Source organism: Castanea sativa, chromosome 6 (genome assembly GCF_040712315.1).
Source record: "Castanea sativa cultivar Marrone di Chiusa Pesio chromosome 6, ASM4071231v1".
Lineage (NCBI taxonomy): Eukaryota > Viridiplantae > Streptophyta > Magnoliopsida > Fagales > Fagaceae > Castanea > Castanea sativa.
This window is the reverse complement of record NC_134018.1, coordinates 41,251,599-41,267,561: the sequence shown is the minus strand read 5'-3', so window position 1 is coordinate 41,267,561 and position 15,963 is coordinate 41,251,599. Positions and strand designations below refer to the sequence as shown.

Sequence of the window (15,963 nt, the reverse complement as noted above, 5' to 3'; positions counted from 1 at the left end):
GAACGCCCTGATGCTAGATTGGCAAAAGATTGGGGCCCCATCTAGCTTCAGTTCGGGAGACCAGTTGGCCTGTGTACGGCGTACCTCGGCTAGGTCACGGTTCTCCCCACTCTCCATTGAAGAGGCACGAGTTTTACCTTGGCCTACTTTCTGTTGTTGTTGTTGTTGTTGCTTGAGTTTCTTTTGCCTTTCCCTCTCTGTCTCCTCAGCCTCATTCTTCCTCTTCTTCTTAGGATCTGGGATTTGAACCTTGGGGTCAATAGGAGGAGGGGGTGGTGGCAGAGGGGGAGGGATCTGTGACTCAACCGCGCCCTTTTTAGAGGCTTTTGTGCCCCTCTTAGACATCAGCTTCCTAAGAGTAGACATGTCGTCTTCCTCGGAGCTAGAGTCGAATTGTGCTATTATTAAACCCTTTATGCCAGAAGTTTTAAAGGCACGTGCTCTTTGTCTGAGAGGATGACGAGTTATCCTCTTAAGGTTTCTCAGCTTCTTCAAGGAGAAACTATTCAATTTCCTCATCAAGCGATCGTTGCGAAGATGACGGTTCTTCTCGGATGGCTGTCATCTAGGAATGCGCTGAGAGAGGAACTGCAGCGATGGGGCGAGAATACAATATGATGGAGGGGTCGTTTGGGAGTTTGTGGTCAGAAAGGAAGCCTCGTCGTGAAATATCTATCCTTTTGCGTCGTTGGTCTCCTGCGGTGATTGCGTTGTCAATATCTTGAAAATCGTATGATAAAGGATCGTATCCTAATATCAGGTGGGCTACTCTCACTTGTAGGTCTTCGCTAACAAACACTTCGGATCGAAGAACTTGATTGAGGTCCACGACGCTGCAAAGGCTTAGACGCGGCCGTACGTGTTGTTTATCTATGAAAAACATCTGAGGAGATAAGCATGGTTAGATCAGCAATGAATATCAAAGAAAGGTGTAGTAATACGCAATGTAACCAAAAACGGTAAGTTAATGGGACTAAGTTACAGGTTAGGGAATCTAACTCCTGTGGAGTCACACCTGGGTCTCCCCATTCGACTGGGCAGTAAGGACCGTTAAACCAGTTTCCCGAGGCAATAAGATAGTCTTCTTTCATGCCTTTGTTGGATTTGGGAAGACAGGATATGAGCCTACCAATGTTAGATCTGGATTTAAGGTAATATCCTACGCCTTTAAGTTTATGGCACTCATACATGTAAACGACGTCGTGCCATGTGAGGTTCAGACCCATTTGTTCATTTAAAGTGTCGACACAACCTAAGACTTTAAATACATTTGGTGTGCACTGATCTGGGCATAACCTATGGTTATGTAGGTATTCGCTGGTTACGTTTCTCATGGGAAGGGTCATCCCACCTTCTAGGAATGCGATGATGGGGATGATAACTTCTCCCTCTCTTCTAGCGTTACCTATGGCTTCTACTGGGCAATATCTCAAGCCTACGTCTTGGGGAATATGATATTTGGCCCGAAAACCCTCCATACTAGCGTCGGTATCTACTAAACACTTAAATCTACCTATCTGGTGGGAGTGAGAATGAAAGTTTAGATAAGGGGAGGGGTCTAGTTGGTGGCCAAGGACAGAAGCCAAGGAGAAATGAGTAAAGGAAGTTGAGAACTTACGGGAAATAGTTAGGCGATTCTTCACGAGCTTCTTGAGAGGAAAGAGAGTGAGTAACTCTTAGACTTGATTGATTTCTGAAAGGATGGATGGAGATTCGGTTTCCTAGGCGTTTTGGTGTGTGGGAGGCGACCTCAAATCAGAATTGTCCTGCCCAAATTTTTAGAGCGAACCCGGACCGTTGGATGCGTATCTCACTGTTGAACGTGAGGAACAAGACGTAACTTGCAGTCATTAATGCGAGTGTTCCAGGTTTCGAAGCATCAGGGGCAGTTTTAAAGGAACGAAAGGACCCCTACACGTGTGGCGGTATGCAAAGTGTGTGGAGGGTGCGTTGTTGGTTCAAAACTCCATTTCTCTCCTCGGATGGGGGGAAAAATGAAGTTTTGAGGGGCTATTGTCGGGGGTAAAAATGCTTAAATGCACATTTGAGCCTTGGGCCTGGTTTGTTAGTATAAGTCTCTTCAATCAGAGTCTTCGAAACCCACAAGCCAGTTCGCGCTACAAGGGTAAAGGAATTGTCCGAGAAGGAGTATCTAGAAGATCTGGAAGAATTTTTTTGGGTAAAGGCGTGATCCAAGCACTCGTTAGAAGGAGGAACGTGTGAGAAATATCTGAGGAAAAAAGCTGCTACCACCACATTAAAGGCCCTGCATCTACCTCCCTAGCCGCATTAATGGAGAAATGACCTCTGAACAGTAATATTCAGCCTTCCAGCTATTATTTGAAGACTTCAAGAAGGTGGTGGATGGGACAAGTATCTAGGAGGAAAATCTGTGCTACACGTGGGAGAGAAAGAAGAGAAGAAGAGGGATATAAGAGGAGAGGAGAGGTATGAAGAAAGGGAAGGAGGAAAAACTTGAAGACCAATTATAATCTTTTGCTTAGAGAAAGACAGGCAATACAAGTGGTCATCGGCTTACGTCCGAGGAGAGTTTTTTGTCATATTCATCTATTATTTGCATAGATTGCAGCATTTTAGCCTGTTTATCAACTCTCCAATATCCCTTAACTTAGATTTCAAACTCATACTCTACAAATTTCATTGTATAAGACTCTTTGGTCCTGGGTCCATCTAGTGATTGGACCGGATACAAATTGTGCACTTACAGGTGTATTTTCTTAAATTTATTATAAAATTATTTTAATCTACCTCACAAATAAGTAGGTTTCCGTGCATAACACGGGTTAGTGACTAGTTAATACTAATAGAGGTAGTGCGGTGCGGTGTGGTGTCTCTTCCTGTTCTTCATTGTAGCAGTACTAAACCAATCCTTCCTTCTCATCAATGTCAATTTATCTCTAAATTTGGAAGGTTAATCATGAACACTATAAAAACAAAGTAAACCCCAATATATATTTTTTTAAAACCAAGTAGAGGTATAAGCTCTTCTTATGTTATTTTTTTTCTCCTCTATTTTGTAAAAAAAAATATTTGTTTTATGATTTTTCATGTTTTTTCAAAAAGTAATTTTCGTACATGAACCACCAAATCTCTTTAGCCATTTTTTACAAGATAAAAAAGCTTGCAATAATTGAAATTATTCTTTTGAATGTAACCCATCTTTCTCTAATATTTCTCTATTGTTTATATATATATATATATATATATATATATATATATATATATATATATATATATATATATATATATATATATATCAATAATTTCTAAATAGTGAATCATCTGATTATTTAATTTTTTTTGTCTGAATTTTTGAGTTATTTTTTTACAGTATTTGAAATTATCTGACAAATTTTTTGTAAGCCATTACATGTTCAAGTAATGACTTTTTCATCAAATTGTAACACAAATTGAAGTCACACCAGAGAAAATCATGCAATAGTGTATTTTTTAAAATTTATTATAAAATTATTTTAATCTACCTCACAAATAAGTAGGTTTCCGTACATAACACGGGTTAGCGACTAGTTAATACTAATAGAGGTGGTGTGGTGTGATGTGATGTGGTGTCTCTTCATGTTCTTCATTGTAGCAGTACTAAACCAATCCTTCCTTCTCATCAATGTCAGTTATTGTGACTACTTCTTTATTGTGTATAGAGAGAGAGAGAGAGAGAGAGAGAGTCCCTTTATCAAATAAATAAATAAACATAAACCCTAACCCATCATTTGCATCAGTTGCACTTGTTTCTCAAGAGTCAGAGACTTAGAGAGAGAGAGAGAGAGAGAGAGAGAGAGAGAGAGAGAGACATTTTGAATACAAAGAGTTTGGCAAGACAAGCACAAACCATAACACTATAACGCCAAATAAGAGATGCCTTAATATGGATTAACTTCAACTTTAACCTCGTTGGAATTGTTAGGGAATTCACTTTTCCCAAAAAGAGCAGAGTAATAATTATTCTCATTAATTTATATATATATATATATATATATATATATATATATAAACCAAAACTTCTGAAACTCTCACAATTTTCCACGTCAGCACAATATTTTTTTTAAATAAAATTATTTTTGTTTAGTCTAAACTTAACAAGAAGTGAAACTCTATTTCTCTAACAAGTCCAAGTCCAATTTCAACTCAAACTCATCATTATCATTTTATTTTAAAAAAATTATTTTTGTTGAATGCAAACTTAACAAGGAGTGAAACTCTAAGAAGTGAAATTCTATATCTCTAACAAGTCCAACTTAAACTCAAACTTAAACATTGATAATTTATCTCCAAATTTGGAAGGTTAATCATGAACACCATAAAACAAAGTAAACCCCAATATATATATATTAAGCCGAGTAGAGGTATGAGCTCTTCTTATGTTATTTTTTTTCTCCTCTACTTTGTTAAAAAAAAATTATTTTATGATTTTTCATGTATTTTTCAAAAAGTAATTTTAGTACATGAATCACCAAACTCTCTTTAGCCGTTTTTTACAAGATAAAAAGGCTTGCAATAATTGAAATTATTTTTTTGAATGTAACTCATCTTTCTCTTATATTTCTCTATTGTTTAGTCATATATATTTTGGGTCCGTTTGGATACCGCTTATTTTGCTGAAAACTGAAAACTGAAAATACGGTAGCAAATAAGTGAAAAACTTGTGTGGATTATTTTTGGGTCTGAGTACTATAGCTCAGCTGAAAATGCATTTTTACTTTTTTTTTCTCTCTCTCTTTCTTTTCTATTAACAACTCCTCACCCACCCCAATTTAATCCTATGTCTAGAGAGTTCCACGCCCACCAAAGAAAGGAAGAGAGGAAGACTTGCATCTCAATGACGCCGGCGAAGAGCTCAGAATGTAAATCCACAAGGAAGACAACCCAACCCGAAGCTGGCGAACAGCCAAGGAAGACAACCCAGTCCGACGCCGGCGAAGATCGGGTTCCCTTGGTGGTGGTGGATGGGTTGATCGGCGGTGGGTTTGATTTGCATTTGCTGGGTAGATCTGTTTGATCGGTTCCGTTTGTTGGGTAGATTTGATTAATCAGTTGCGTTTGCTGGGTTTGATAGTTTGATCGGTTGATCGTTTGATTTGTTTTCACATGGGTTTGATTCATATGGTTTTGGTATATTGTTTTGATCTTCTGTTTTGATGGGTTTGCTAGGTTTCAAGAACATGAATAGTCATGTTCTTGGTGGCGCTATTGATTGGTGTGGTGTTGGTGGTGATGCACGCCGCAGTGAGAAAGACTAATGTTCTTGGTGCGGTGTTGATTTGTTCTTGGATGAAGAAGCTTTTGGGTTGATGACTGGTACTAGTACAAGTTCTTCTAAAAAAGAAATAATGAAAAGAAAAGGAACAGTACACGCGTTGAAGGAAAAATAAGCTCGCATTTCAGTTCTCAGACTTGCGTTTTTCTTCGTTACTGTTTGCGTGGGTCCCACCTTAATCCAAACGCAAACGCTGAAACGCCCCTTGAAAACGCAATCCAAACGCAGCCTTTTTGTTTTGTTTCAATAATTTTTAAGTAGTGAATCATTTGATTCTTTTATTTTTTTGGTTTGAATTTTTGAGTTATTTTTTACAATGTCTGAAACTATTTGACAAATTTTTTGTAAGCTATTACACGTTCAAGCAATACCTTCTTCATCAAATTGTAATACAAATTGAAGTCATACAAGAGAAAATCATGCAATGATGTATTTTCTTAATTTTTTATAAAATTATTATCTGTGCATAGTACGGGTTAGCAACTAGTTAATACTACTAATAAAGGTGGTGCGGTGTGGCGTGGTGTCTAATCCGGTTCTTCATTGTAGCAGTACTAAACCAATCCCTCCTCATCAATGTCAATTATTGTAACTACTTCTTTATTGTGTATGTCAGTGACAGTGACTGAGAATCAGATTGAGAGAGAGAGAGAGAGAGAGAATCCCTTTATCAAATAAATAAATAAACATAAACCCTACCCCATCAGTTGCATCAGTTGTTTCTCAAGAGTTCGAGAATTGGAGAGAGAGAGAAAAAAAGACATTTTGAATACAAAGAGTTTGGCAAGATGAGCACAAACTATAACACTGTAACCCCAATAGGAGACGCCTTAATATGATTTTACCTCAACTTTAACCTCGTTGGTATTGTTAGGGAATTCACTTTTCCTAGAAAGAGCAGAGGAAGCAGTATCTACTTTCTTTCGTTCTTTCCTTTTCTTTTTTTACTTTTATTTTCTCAGTTTACACGCTCTTTCATTTTCTTAGCCTTTGGATATATATATATATATATATATATATATGGCAAATTTTACCTCTCTTTTAAGCTTTCAGTTTTATTTATAGAAAATTTATCTTATGGGTATTTCAGATTATTTTTCATTACTGAGGATTGTGGATGAGTCCTGTACGGAAAAAGAGTTCCCTGTGCATATATTCACTGCAAGGTTGGAGGATCTTCCGCATGTTAAGTCATACTAAGACTACATTGTTCTCCACAATGTTAAGGTGCTTCTTGAATTTCAATCTTATTATGCAATGTTGTACTTTTTTTTATGAGCATTTTTTGTTTTGAGAATTCATGGCTTCTGGAATTTATTTATTTTTTTGTCAAAAACGAATATTCTCACTTTGTTGATCTTATAGAATCACATTTTCTGTGTTTGTGTGTGTGTGTGCGTGTTTTTTATATTTTACATTCATATTCTCTTTGTTGGTTTTATAGAACCACAAATTAGGTGTAAAAATGCATGCATAAATCTTTCAACACTCACAAGTTGAAGATTTTCTTGTCCTTACACTGTATGCCGTATTGTAGTGCTTAATCTTAATTGTAGTATTCATCTAATATGGCAGCATGAATTGTTTTGCAGATTAAAGAGTACAAAGGGGAGCCTTGCGCTTCTTTTGACAAAAGATACTCTTCTTTTGCTTTATTCAATGAAACAAGTTTTGTCAACTTAATCCTTATCAATCTTTTCAAGGATTTTGCCTTCAACAATCTGACATAGGCGTTATGACACGTACGAGGAATTTCTTTGCTACATTTCCATCTAGTGTAGGTATGATATGGTGCAACTGCTGAACTGAATGACTCTTTTTGTTTGTACATATCTCTGTTATCTCATGTTCTTGTGGTAATTTGGGCTACTATTTTACTTGAGATCTTTTGTCATTCTATAGAAGTTGTGGATTACTGTTATTATTACTAATTATTATTATTTTTATTACTATGCTTATTCTTTTTTGAGTTGTTGTTTAGTAATGGCATCAAATCATTGCATATGCATCCAACTATTCTCCTTTGCTTGTGCCTCAAGTATCTTGCAGATGCATTGCCCCTCCCACTCCCAAAAAAGCTACTTTCTTTCTTTCCGCTTGTATTGCTCTTTCTTCTTTGTGATGCAGTTGAATGGACCAATATTGATGCATCTATTCCATCCCAGTTTTGAATTTATTGCATGGGATTCAATCATTAATACTGCTAATACTGATTTGAGACTTCAACCTTATGCTTTGTAGGAAATACTTCATGCCTGAAATCATTGAAAGATACCACACCTAAGACAGGTTTTGATCTAGTAAGGTAATTCTTATTAATGCGGTGGACAACATTGATGTGTAGTGATTGCTCTATTTTATTCTTTCAAGGTATTAAACAACTGATGTAATTTTCTTTTCAAAATTTGTTTTCTTTATTCATCTTATCTGCTTGGGAATTTAGGTTCTACACATCGAAGAAGTTTCCTGCAATGTGTGGATGCTCTTCGTGTGGGATGGAAATGATACTCTCCCACTAGGCTTGGATAGGAAATATTTATTAATTTGTTCTCTTTGAGCGGCGATAATCAGGTTAAGTATCCGTTTGGATACAGCGTTTCTCCCCTAAGTCTGCGTTTGTGTTTTTTCGTGGCCCCTATAGTACTGTTCACGAAGCCGCAACTTGTGAAAAACGCACTATTAAAATTTGTTACAGTGTCTTGAGCCATACAGCTGGCCTACACTTTTTGTATTTTTGTTCATTTAAATGTACCTATTCTATCCTTTTCCGGTCAAAAAAAAAAAGTTTGCTACAGTATTTTTGTTTTAAAAATTATTTTGCTACAGTATTTTCAGCAATAAGTTTTCAATTTTCAACAAAATAAGCAGTATCCAAACAGACCCTAAATACCTTAGATTAGGGTTCACAGTGTGGGTGGAGACTGGAGGCCTAGATAAAACTATGTTCTCTCAATTTTGCTGAATATAGCTAAAACTAGTTTAGCAAAATTTTCAACAAGTTGTCTAATTTAGCAAAATTTTCATTAAAACTAAGTCCCATGACACTATTTACACATTTAAAAATTATTTTACCACAGTGTTTTCAATTTTCAGGTTTTCAGCAATAAGCAGTATCCAAACAGACTCTAAGTCTTTAAAAAAAATCTCTAAATAAATAATGAAAAACAAAATATAAGCTATAAATTATGACAAATTTATTAAAACTATAGTCTAACATTTCAAAAAAAAAATTCACAGGTGAAACCTAAATAGAAATTGTTAATATATATATATATATCAATAGAGTTGTCTATCTTGTTTATGTTTATGTTCTTTTGGCGGGAAAGATAATGTTGTTTAGGCGGGAAGAGATAAAGACAAAGGAAAAGACATTGATATATATTTTTTAATTTTATCTCAGTTTCTTAAATGATAAGAAAAAATTATTAAAATTGTCAATTTATAAAAAAATACAATTTATTTAAATTTGGGAATCTGGATACCACCTGTTTTAAAGGGAATCCACATTCTTACTGAAGGGGATTAAAAAGGGAATCTAGATTCTCCTGGCATCTGATTTCCTAGTGTGATTTGCAACTAAATATGAAAATCTTTAAACATTTTTTAGAATCCTAAAACATTACCCTGTATCAAACGCCACATTAATTCGTTGTTAATGTTACCAGTAAGTTATATTAGTTTAACTGTTTCTCCATACTTTTTATAACTTTAAACGTTAAAACTCACTCAAATAAGAAAAAGAAGGGTGGGGAGGGGGGAGGGGGGAGGGAGGAATATGATCTCCTCCATTTCAGTTGACATCGAAATATTTTATTTATTACAATTAAAATTTTATTTTTTTTAATCTAACGGTGTAAAGACTACAATGTCATTTCAAGTGGAGAAAATCATTTTCCAATGAAATATATATATATATATATATATATATATTTGGTAAAAAAGAATTATATTACTACAACTAACTAGCCAAAATAGGCTCAAAACAGAGTCTGTTTAAGGACAGACCATGGGCATCAACCATAAGAAAATCCAAAATGTCCACAGGCAAACTGCTAAAAACATAAAAATCAACTGCTTGATTGGAACCCAGCCTAGCCAAGGCATCTGCACATCTATTGGCCTCTCTGAAACAATGCTTAATGTACGGCCCCTACCCCCCTGTCAAGCCCAATCGCCCTAAGGACCGTAAGGACTAACTCTTATAGAAGCCCTGCGCTGATCACACATAGTAACGCGTGTGCCGTCCAAGATTTTCGAGCTCAGAGTGCTCAAAGCAGCCCGTGACGTGCCCCTGCCGAGCACGGAACTTACATACGGGGTTGGTCCCAACACCACTATCATTTTCTCCTTCCCGCCACCAAACATCCACTTAGATGAAACAGTATTGAACCTCCCTTCCATTGCTTAGGGAACGCCCCTACCGAGCATCAAACCCAGCGGTGGAGCCAATTCCAATGCCCCTCTTATTTTCTCTCACTCCCAACTAAACCCCCACTTATGGGTAATAGTATTGGACCCCTCCCTTCACCCATCAGGAGAACAATCTTGACCATTCCACTAAGTTTGGCTATAAATAGATAAAGAAGATTCAGTCAAATGGTTGGCAATTGGAGAGAGAGAGAGAGAGAGAGAGAGAGAGAGCAATATCAGTTCTCCCCAAGGGAGAGAGAAAAGAGAGAGAGAGAGAGAGAGCAATATTAGTTCTCCCCAAGGAAGAGAGGAAAGAGATAGTGAGGAAGGGAAGGAGGCCCAGTATACGGGCCTGCCGAGCATAACACCACCTGTGGTAGGAAATCCAAAAACCCACTATACAAATAGATTGTAAGCCTAAATCCCTTCGAGGCCCAGCAGCCCTATTCTGGGACGTACAATTGACGCCGTCTGTGGGAATCTCCTACGTAGCTATGGTGCTATCTTGGCACGCTCGTAAGGATGTTTGGAAGCAGACAGAGAAGCCATGCGGAGAGCGGCACTGGAGGGTCGTCGCGGGGGTCTACATGGCGGGAAATGAGGCAAAAAAGGCAGGAGGACAGAAGGCACGAGGAGGTAGAAGAGTCTGGGCCCGGGGAAGGGTCGTACCAAACCCTCCGGACAATGTCTGACGCCTCAGGCCGCAGCCGCCTTGACAGAAGAGACCAGGAGCTTAAACGGAGGGACCAAGAGCTCGAGCGCCTGCACAGGGCAGTCAAGGATTTGGAGTTGCAAGCACGGGGCCGACGAGGGAGAAGGGACCATGGAGTACGAAGGGAAAGGTCAGTAAGTGTGGGGAATCGCCGTGAGGCCGGATCTCATCAATCCGGGTCTCATAAGCACCGCGACCGCTCGCGAGAGTACGCGGACCGCGAATCAACTTCCCCCGACACGGAGCGACCACATAACGTGGCAATGGATACCATGAGCCGAGCACTGCGTCAAGCTGCCCGGTCACCGTCCTCTAGAGATATCGAGAGTGCGCCTATGCCGAGCCGGTTCGCGTGCGGCCACCGTTCAATTCCTACATTAAGAGGACAGACCCGGTGGAACATGTAAGTCACTATATTCAGATGATGTCCTTACACTCTCATAACGATGCATTGATATGTAAGGTTTTCCCCTCAAGCCTCGGGCCCACTGCTTTGAGGTGGTTCAACGGGTTGAAGAAGGGCTCGATCCATAGTTTCTCGGAACTGATCCAAGAGTTCGGACTATGGTTCATGACGTGCAGCCGGGTGTCGCAGCCCGTGGACGCGTTGCTATCCATGAAGATGGGGGCTGGAGAGACCCTTTGCAACTACGCCAGTCGGTACTGGGAGCTGTACAACAAGATTGACGGGGGTAATGAAAAGATTGTGGCGAACACCTTTCGGATGGGCCTACCCGAAGAGTTTGGGCTGAGAGAATCGTTGACCTTAAAGCCTCTCGAGGATATGAGGCAGCTGATGAGGCGTATCGAGGAGTATAAGCGCTTAGAGGACGATCGGCTACAGTCCAAAGGGAAGGAGCCGATAATCAGTTATCCTCGGAACAACGACTTCAACCCCAGACACAGGAAGGATTTGAGAATTCAGGAGCCGGCCGGCGGTTGGGGGAGTCAACGCGACATTCAAGGAGCTTGTACACCGCATCATTGATAGGATAAAAAATGAGCCATATTTTAGGCGACCGAACAAGATGGCAGGCGACCTGTCAAGGGGAAACCAGAACTTGTATTGCACCTATCACAGGGATAAAGGGCACACCACCGAGCAATGTAGGGTGTTGAAAGATCACCTGGAACAGTTGGTGAAGGCGGGGCATTTGAAAGAGTTTCTGGTGGAGACACGGAGTCAGGAGACCGGACAGGCTGAGTGGCTGTGTCGAAACCCTCTCCCACCCCTTTTGGTAGTGATAGAGGTCATCCACGCCGCTCCAAGGGCAATTATAACACCCACAGCAAAGGGGGTGTTGACCGTGGTGTCGGCAGAAGGAAGCACAAGCGAACAACCCCCGCGAAAGAGGCCGAGGCACAGTAGACAACCCATCGCATTCGACGACGACGACCTAGAGGGTACTACCCAGCCCCACCACGATGCTTTGATAGTCACGGCCCGAATAAGGGGATTCATAGTGAAGAGAATAATGATAGATCAAGGGAGTGGTGTAGATGTGATGTACCCGGACCTATACAGGGGGCTCGGCCTGAAAAAGGGGGACTTGTCCAAGTATGATACACCTTTAATGGGATTCGACGGGCACATGGTGATTCTAAAGGGGTAGGTTTCGCTCCCAGTTACCATGGGCGGCCGGGAGGTGATGGTGACGTTCATAGTGGTCGCCTCTTTCACACCATACACAGCAATATTCAGAAGGCCGTGGATACACAACATGGGGGCTGTGCCGTCCATCTTACACGTAAAAGTCAAGTTCCGAACTGATGAGGGGATTACAGTAATAAGGGGCGATCAGCAGGCGGCCAGACAATGTTTAGTAGCCGCAGCAATCAAACAAACTGAGCAGAAGGAATCAGCCGAGAAGGCACCCCTATAGCAATTACAGCATCCCCAGGTGGAGGGGACTAGCGCTGCCAAGGATTTAATAAGCGTAAAGATCTTGCCAGGAAGTGAAAGGTATTTTCAGATAGGGGCAGTCTTGAGTGATGGGGAAAGGGTGCAACTGCTGTTATTCCTCATACAAAACGTGGATGTGTTTGCATGGTGTCCATATGAGGTGCCCGGCGTCGACCCTGAGTTCATAGTTCACAAGCTGAATGTGGATCCTTTATGCCCCCCCAAGAAACAGAGACCGAGAAGGTCTGCTAAGGAGCACGCGGAAACCATCAGACAGGAAGTTAGGAGGCTGAGAGAAGCAGGGGCCAGAAAGGAAATGTTCTTTCCGGAATGGCTCGCAAACATGGTGGTCGTGAAGAAGAAGAGCGGCAAGTGGAGGGTTTGTGTTGATTTTACCGATCTTAACTGAGCATGTCCAAAGGATCCGTTTCTGATGCCGAAAATCAACCAATTGGTGGACGCCACATACGAGCACCCGAGAATGAGTTTCCTCGATGCTTTCCAGGGCTATCACCAAATTGCCCTGGCCGCTAAGGACTAGGAGAAGACGACATTCTTAACGCCTGATGCTACCTACCATTATACTGTGATGCCATTCGGTTTGAAGAACACGGGAGCCACATATCAACAAATGATGACGAGGATGTTTAGGGATAAGATTGGACGGACGGTGGAAGTATACATTGATGACATGGTGATAAAGAGTAAGCAAGAAGGGCAGCACATTGGCGACCTAAAAGAAGTGTTCGAGATATTCCAACGACACCGGCTGCGCCTCAACGCCGATAAGTGTGCATTCGGGGTTGGATCCGGCAGATTCCTTGGTTATTTGATTACTAAACGGGGGATAGAGGTCAGCCCCGATCAAATTGAAGCCGTGAAACGTCTCAGACCGCTGGGCAATCCAAAGGAGGTTCAAAAGCTGACTGGTATGCTGGCTGCTCTCAACCGATTTATTTCCAAGTTCGTCGATCAATGCTAGCCTTTTTACCAACTCCTGAAGAAGTGGAAGGGGTTCTAGTGGAACGAGGAGTGTGACAGGGCCTTCCAAGATGTAAAGGATTACCTTGGCCGGGCACCGACGTTGTCAGCCCCAGAACCGGGAGAGGACTTGTACATGTACCTCTCCGTGTCCGAGCATGCAGCGAGCGCCGTGCTACTAAGGGATAACGGTGCACAGCTCCCGGTTTATTACATCAGCAAGATGCTAGTCGATGCGGAGACCAGGTACCTACCACTGGAGAAGCTAATGCTGGCACTCTTGCACTCCACCCGAAAATTACCCTATTATTTTCAGGCCCACACAGTCCACATCTTAACCGAGTACCCACTCCAGTCGCTATTGAAGAGATCTGATTTTATGGGGAGGATAGCCAAGTGAGGGACTCGGCTGGGCTCCTTCGACATCAGATACAAGTGGAGGAACTCCATGAAGGGACAAGTACTTGAGGACTTTATCGCCGAGTTCTCGCTGAGGGCAACGAGTATAACCGGCGTGGTAGAAGTCAGGCCATGGAGGGTGTTTGTGGACGGAGCGTCCAATATGGCTGGAGCGGGGGCAGGGATCGTAGTCATCACCCCAGAAGATCTGAAGCTAGAACACTCATTCAGGTTAGGCTTCAAGGCTTCTAACAATGAGGCCGAATACGAGGCTCTACTGGCAGGACTGAGAATTGTCATAGATCTGGGGGCAAAGGAGGTGGAGGTATACTCGGACTCCTTCCTCGTGGTAAATCAGGTCCAAGGGAATTTCGAGGACAAGGATCCCCAGATGATAGAATACCTGCGGCTAGCAAAGCAGATGATGGGTAACTTTGAGACAGTCATGATCGAGCAGGTAGCCCAGGGACAAAACCGGCACGCCGACTCCTTGGCGACTCTAGCATCATCAATAGCTGACGAGGTACCTCGGCTGATCAGGGTGGAACTGGTGCTCGAGCCAAGTATTGCCGCCAGGGCACTGATTGTATAGGTTACTGAAGCCGAGAAGTGCTAGATGGACCCGATCATCGACTTCCTTTCAAAGGATCGAACCCCGGAAGATGAGAAGAAGGCAGCCAGAGTACGGCGAGCTTCCGATCGGTACTGGTTATCTACTGATCGGAAGCTATACCGCAGATCATTTGAAGGGCCATACCTGCAGTGCCTCTGCCCCGACCAGGCTAAAGAGCTATTAGCCAAACTGCACGAGGGAGTCTGCGGTAGCCACGTGGGGGGACGCTCGCTGGCGCACTGAGCAATGACCCAGGGTTTCTGGTGGCCGCGGATGAGGAAGGAAGCCACCAAGTATGCTCAGAGATGTGAACAGTGTCAGGTACACGCGCCGATGATCTGCCAACCGGCCGGGAACTTGAACCCAGTTTGCAGCCCGTGGCCATTCGCCTGCTGGGGGCTGGATATTGTCGGGCCTTTTCCCCGAGCAACGGGCAACCGAAGGTTCGTGCTGGTGATCGTAGACTACTTCACAAAATGGGCAGAGGCTGAGGCGCTGGCCAACATCCAAGACGTTGATGTTAAAAGATTTGTATGGAGGAACATTATAACAAGGTTCGGCGTGCCGGAATCTTTAATATCGGACAACGGCCTGCAGTTCGACAGCAAAGCTTTCCAGGAGTTTTGCGAAGGCTTTGGTATCCGGAACCGATACTCCACGCCGACTTACCCGCAAAGTAACGGCCAGGCAGAAGCGACAAACAAGGCTATCGTGAGCGGCCTGAAGAAAAGATAGGAGGGCGCCAAGGGTAGATGGGCCGAGGAGTTGCCCAGCGTCCTATGGGCATACCGAACCACTCCGAGGAGATCCATTGGAGAAACGCTGTTCTCTCTAACTTACGAGGCGGAGGCAGTCATTCCCGCCGAGGTAAACTTGTGTAGCGCCCGAGTTGCGGGATTCGACTCTGACGAGAACGAGGAGTTGATGCTTAGGGAGCTGAACTTGCTAGAGGAGCACCGAGATATAGCCACCATCCGGCTGGCAAAGTATCAACAGAAGCTTGCTTGGAGGTACGATAGAGCTGTCAGAAGGAAGGAGTTTGCCGCTGGAGACCTGGTACTCCGAAAGGTAGTGGGGAATACGCAAGACACGAGCACAGGAAAGCTAGCTCCGACCTGGGAGGGGCCCTACCGTGTGACTGCTATTATCGGCGTAGAGGCATACTATCTAGAAGATTTGGAGGAAAAACCGCTTCCCCGGCCATGGAATGTTCGCAATTTGAAAAAAATTTATCAGTAACTGGACACCCTCCAAAGATATCAACCTGATGTAACCAGGCATCACCACATATGTAATATGAAGACCCTGATTTAGCCCCCCCCCTTTTTCTTATTTCGAGATTATCGCCGGGCAAGAATTATAAAGCGATTCGCAAGGTTAAAGGCAACTCGTTTATGGCAAGGATAGAAACCTGCCCTCGGTTCGAGCCCTGTCATCGAGCAGGTGAAAACCTTACTCTATTTTTATCTAAGGACGGAAACCTGCCCTTGGTTTGAGCCCTATCGCCGAGCAGGTGAAAACCTTACGCTAGTCTTACGAAGGTATAAGGACCCGTTCACTTACGCCAGGGGTCCAGTAACATGAGCCCCTACGGCTTGAATTTAAAGGGGCTACTCCCGGCAATCTAAAGCGAGAAAGTAGGATATGGTGGC

The 15,963-nt window shown here is 42.5% G+C and overlaps 3 protein-coding genes across 3 annotated transcripts; all 3 read left to right on the top strand.

Annotated features, from left to right (window-relative positions):
- Positions 1–11,443: 11,443 nt before the first annotated feature.
- On the top strand, positions 11,444–12,028 carry LOC142639973 (uncharacterized). The gene has a single exon (XM_075814095.1). The coding sequence runs from the start codon at positions 11,444–11,446 to the stop codon at positions 12,026–12,028; it is 585 nt and encodes a 194-aa protein (XP_075670210.1).
- Positions 12,029–12,046: 18 nt separating this feature from the next.
- On the top strand, positions 12,047–12,727 carry LOC142639972 (uncharacterized). Its single transcript, XM_075814094.1, has 2 exons — positions 12,047–12,286; positions 12,389–12,727. The coding sequence occupies exons 1-2, from the start codon at positions 12,047–12,049 to the stop codon at positions 12,725–12,727; spliced, it is 579 nt and encodes a 192-aa protein (XP_075670209.1).
- Positions 12,728–13,747: 1,020 nt separating this feature from the next.
- On the top strand, positions 13,748–14,290 carry LOC142639971 (uncharacterized). Its single transcript, XM_075814093.1, has one exon. It carries the CDS (start codon positions 13,748–13,750, stop codon positions 14,288–14,290), a length of 543 nt encoding a protein of 180 aa, XP_075670208.1.
- The last annotated feature ends 1,673 nt before the right edge of the window (positions 14,291–15,963 follow it).

Excerpts from the sequence above, each read along its gene's own strand:
- LOC142639972 (XM_075814094.1), top strand. The coding sequence starts at position 12,047 with ATGGGCGGCCGGGAGGTGATGGTGACGTTCATAGTGGTCGCCTCTTTC. Across the intron at positions 12,287-12,388 it reads AGAAGGAATCAGCCGAGAAG|ATAGGGGCAGTCTTGAGTGA; the intron begins GCACCCCTATAG and ends AGGTATTTTCAG.
- LOC142639971 (XM_075814093.1), top strand. The coding sequence starts at position 13,748 with ATGAAGGGACAAGTACTTGAGGACTTTATCGCCGAGTTCTCGCTGAGG.
- LOC142639973 (XM_075814095.1), top strand. The coding sequence starts at position 11,444 with ATGGCAGGCGACCTGTCAAGGGGAAACCAGAACTTGTATTGCACCTAT.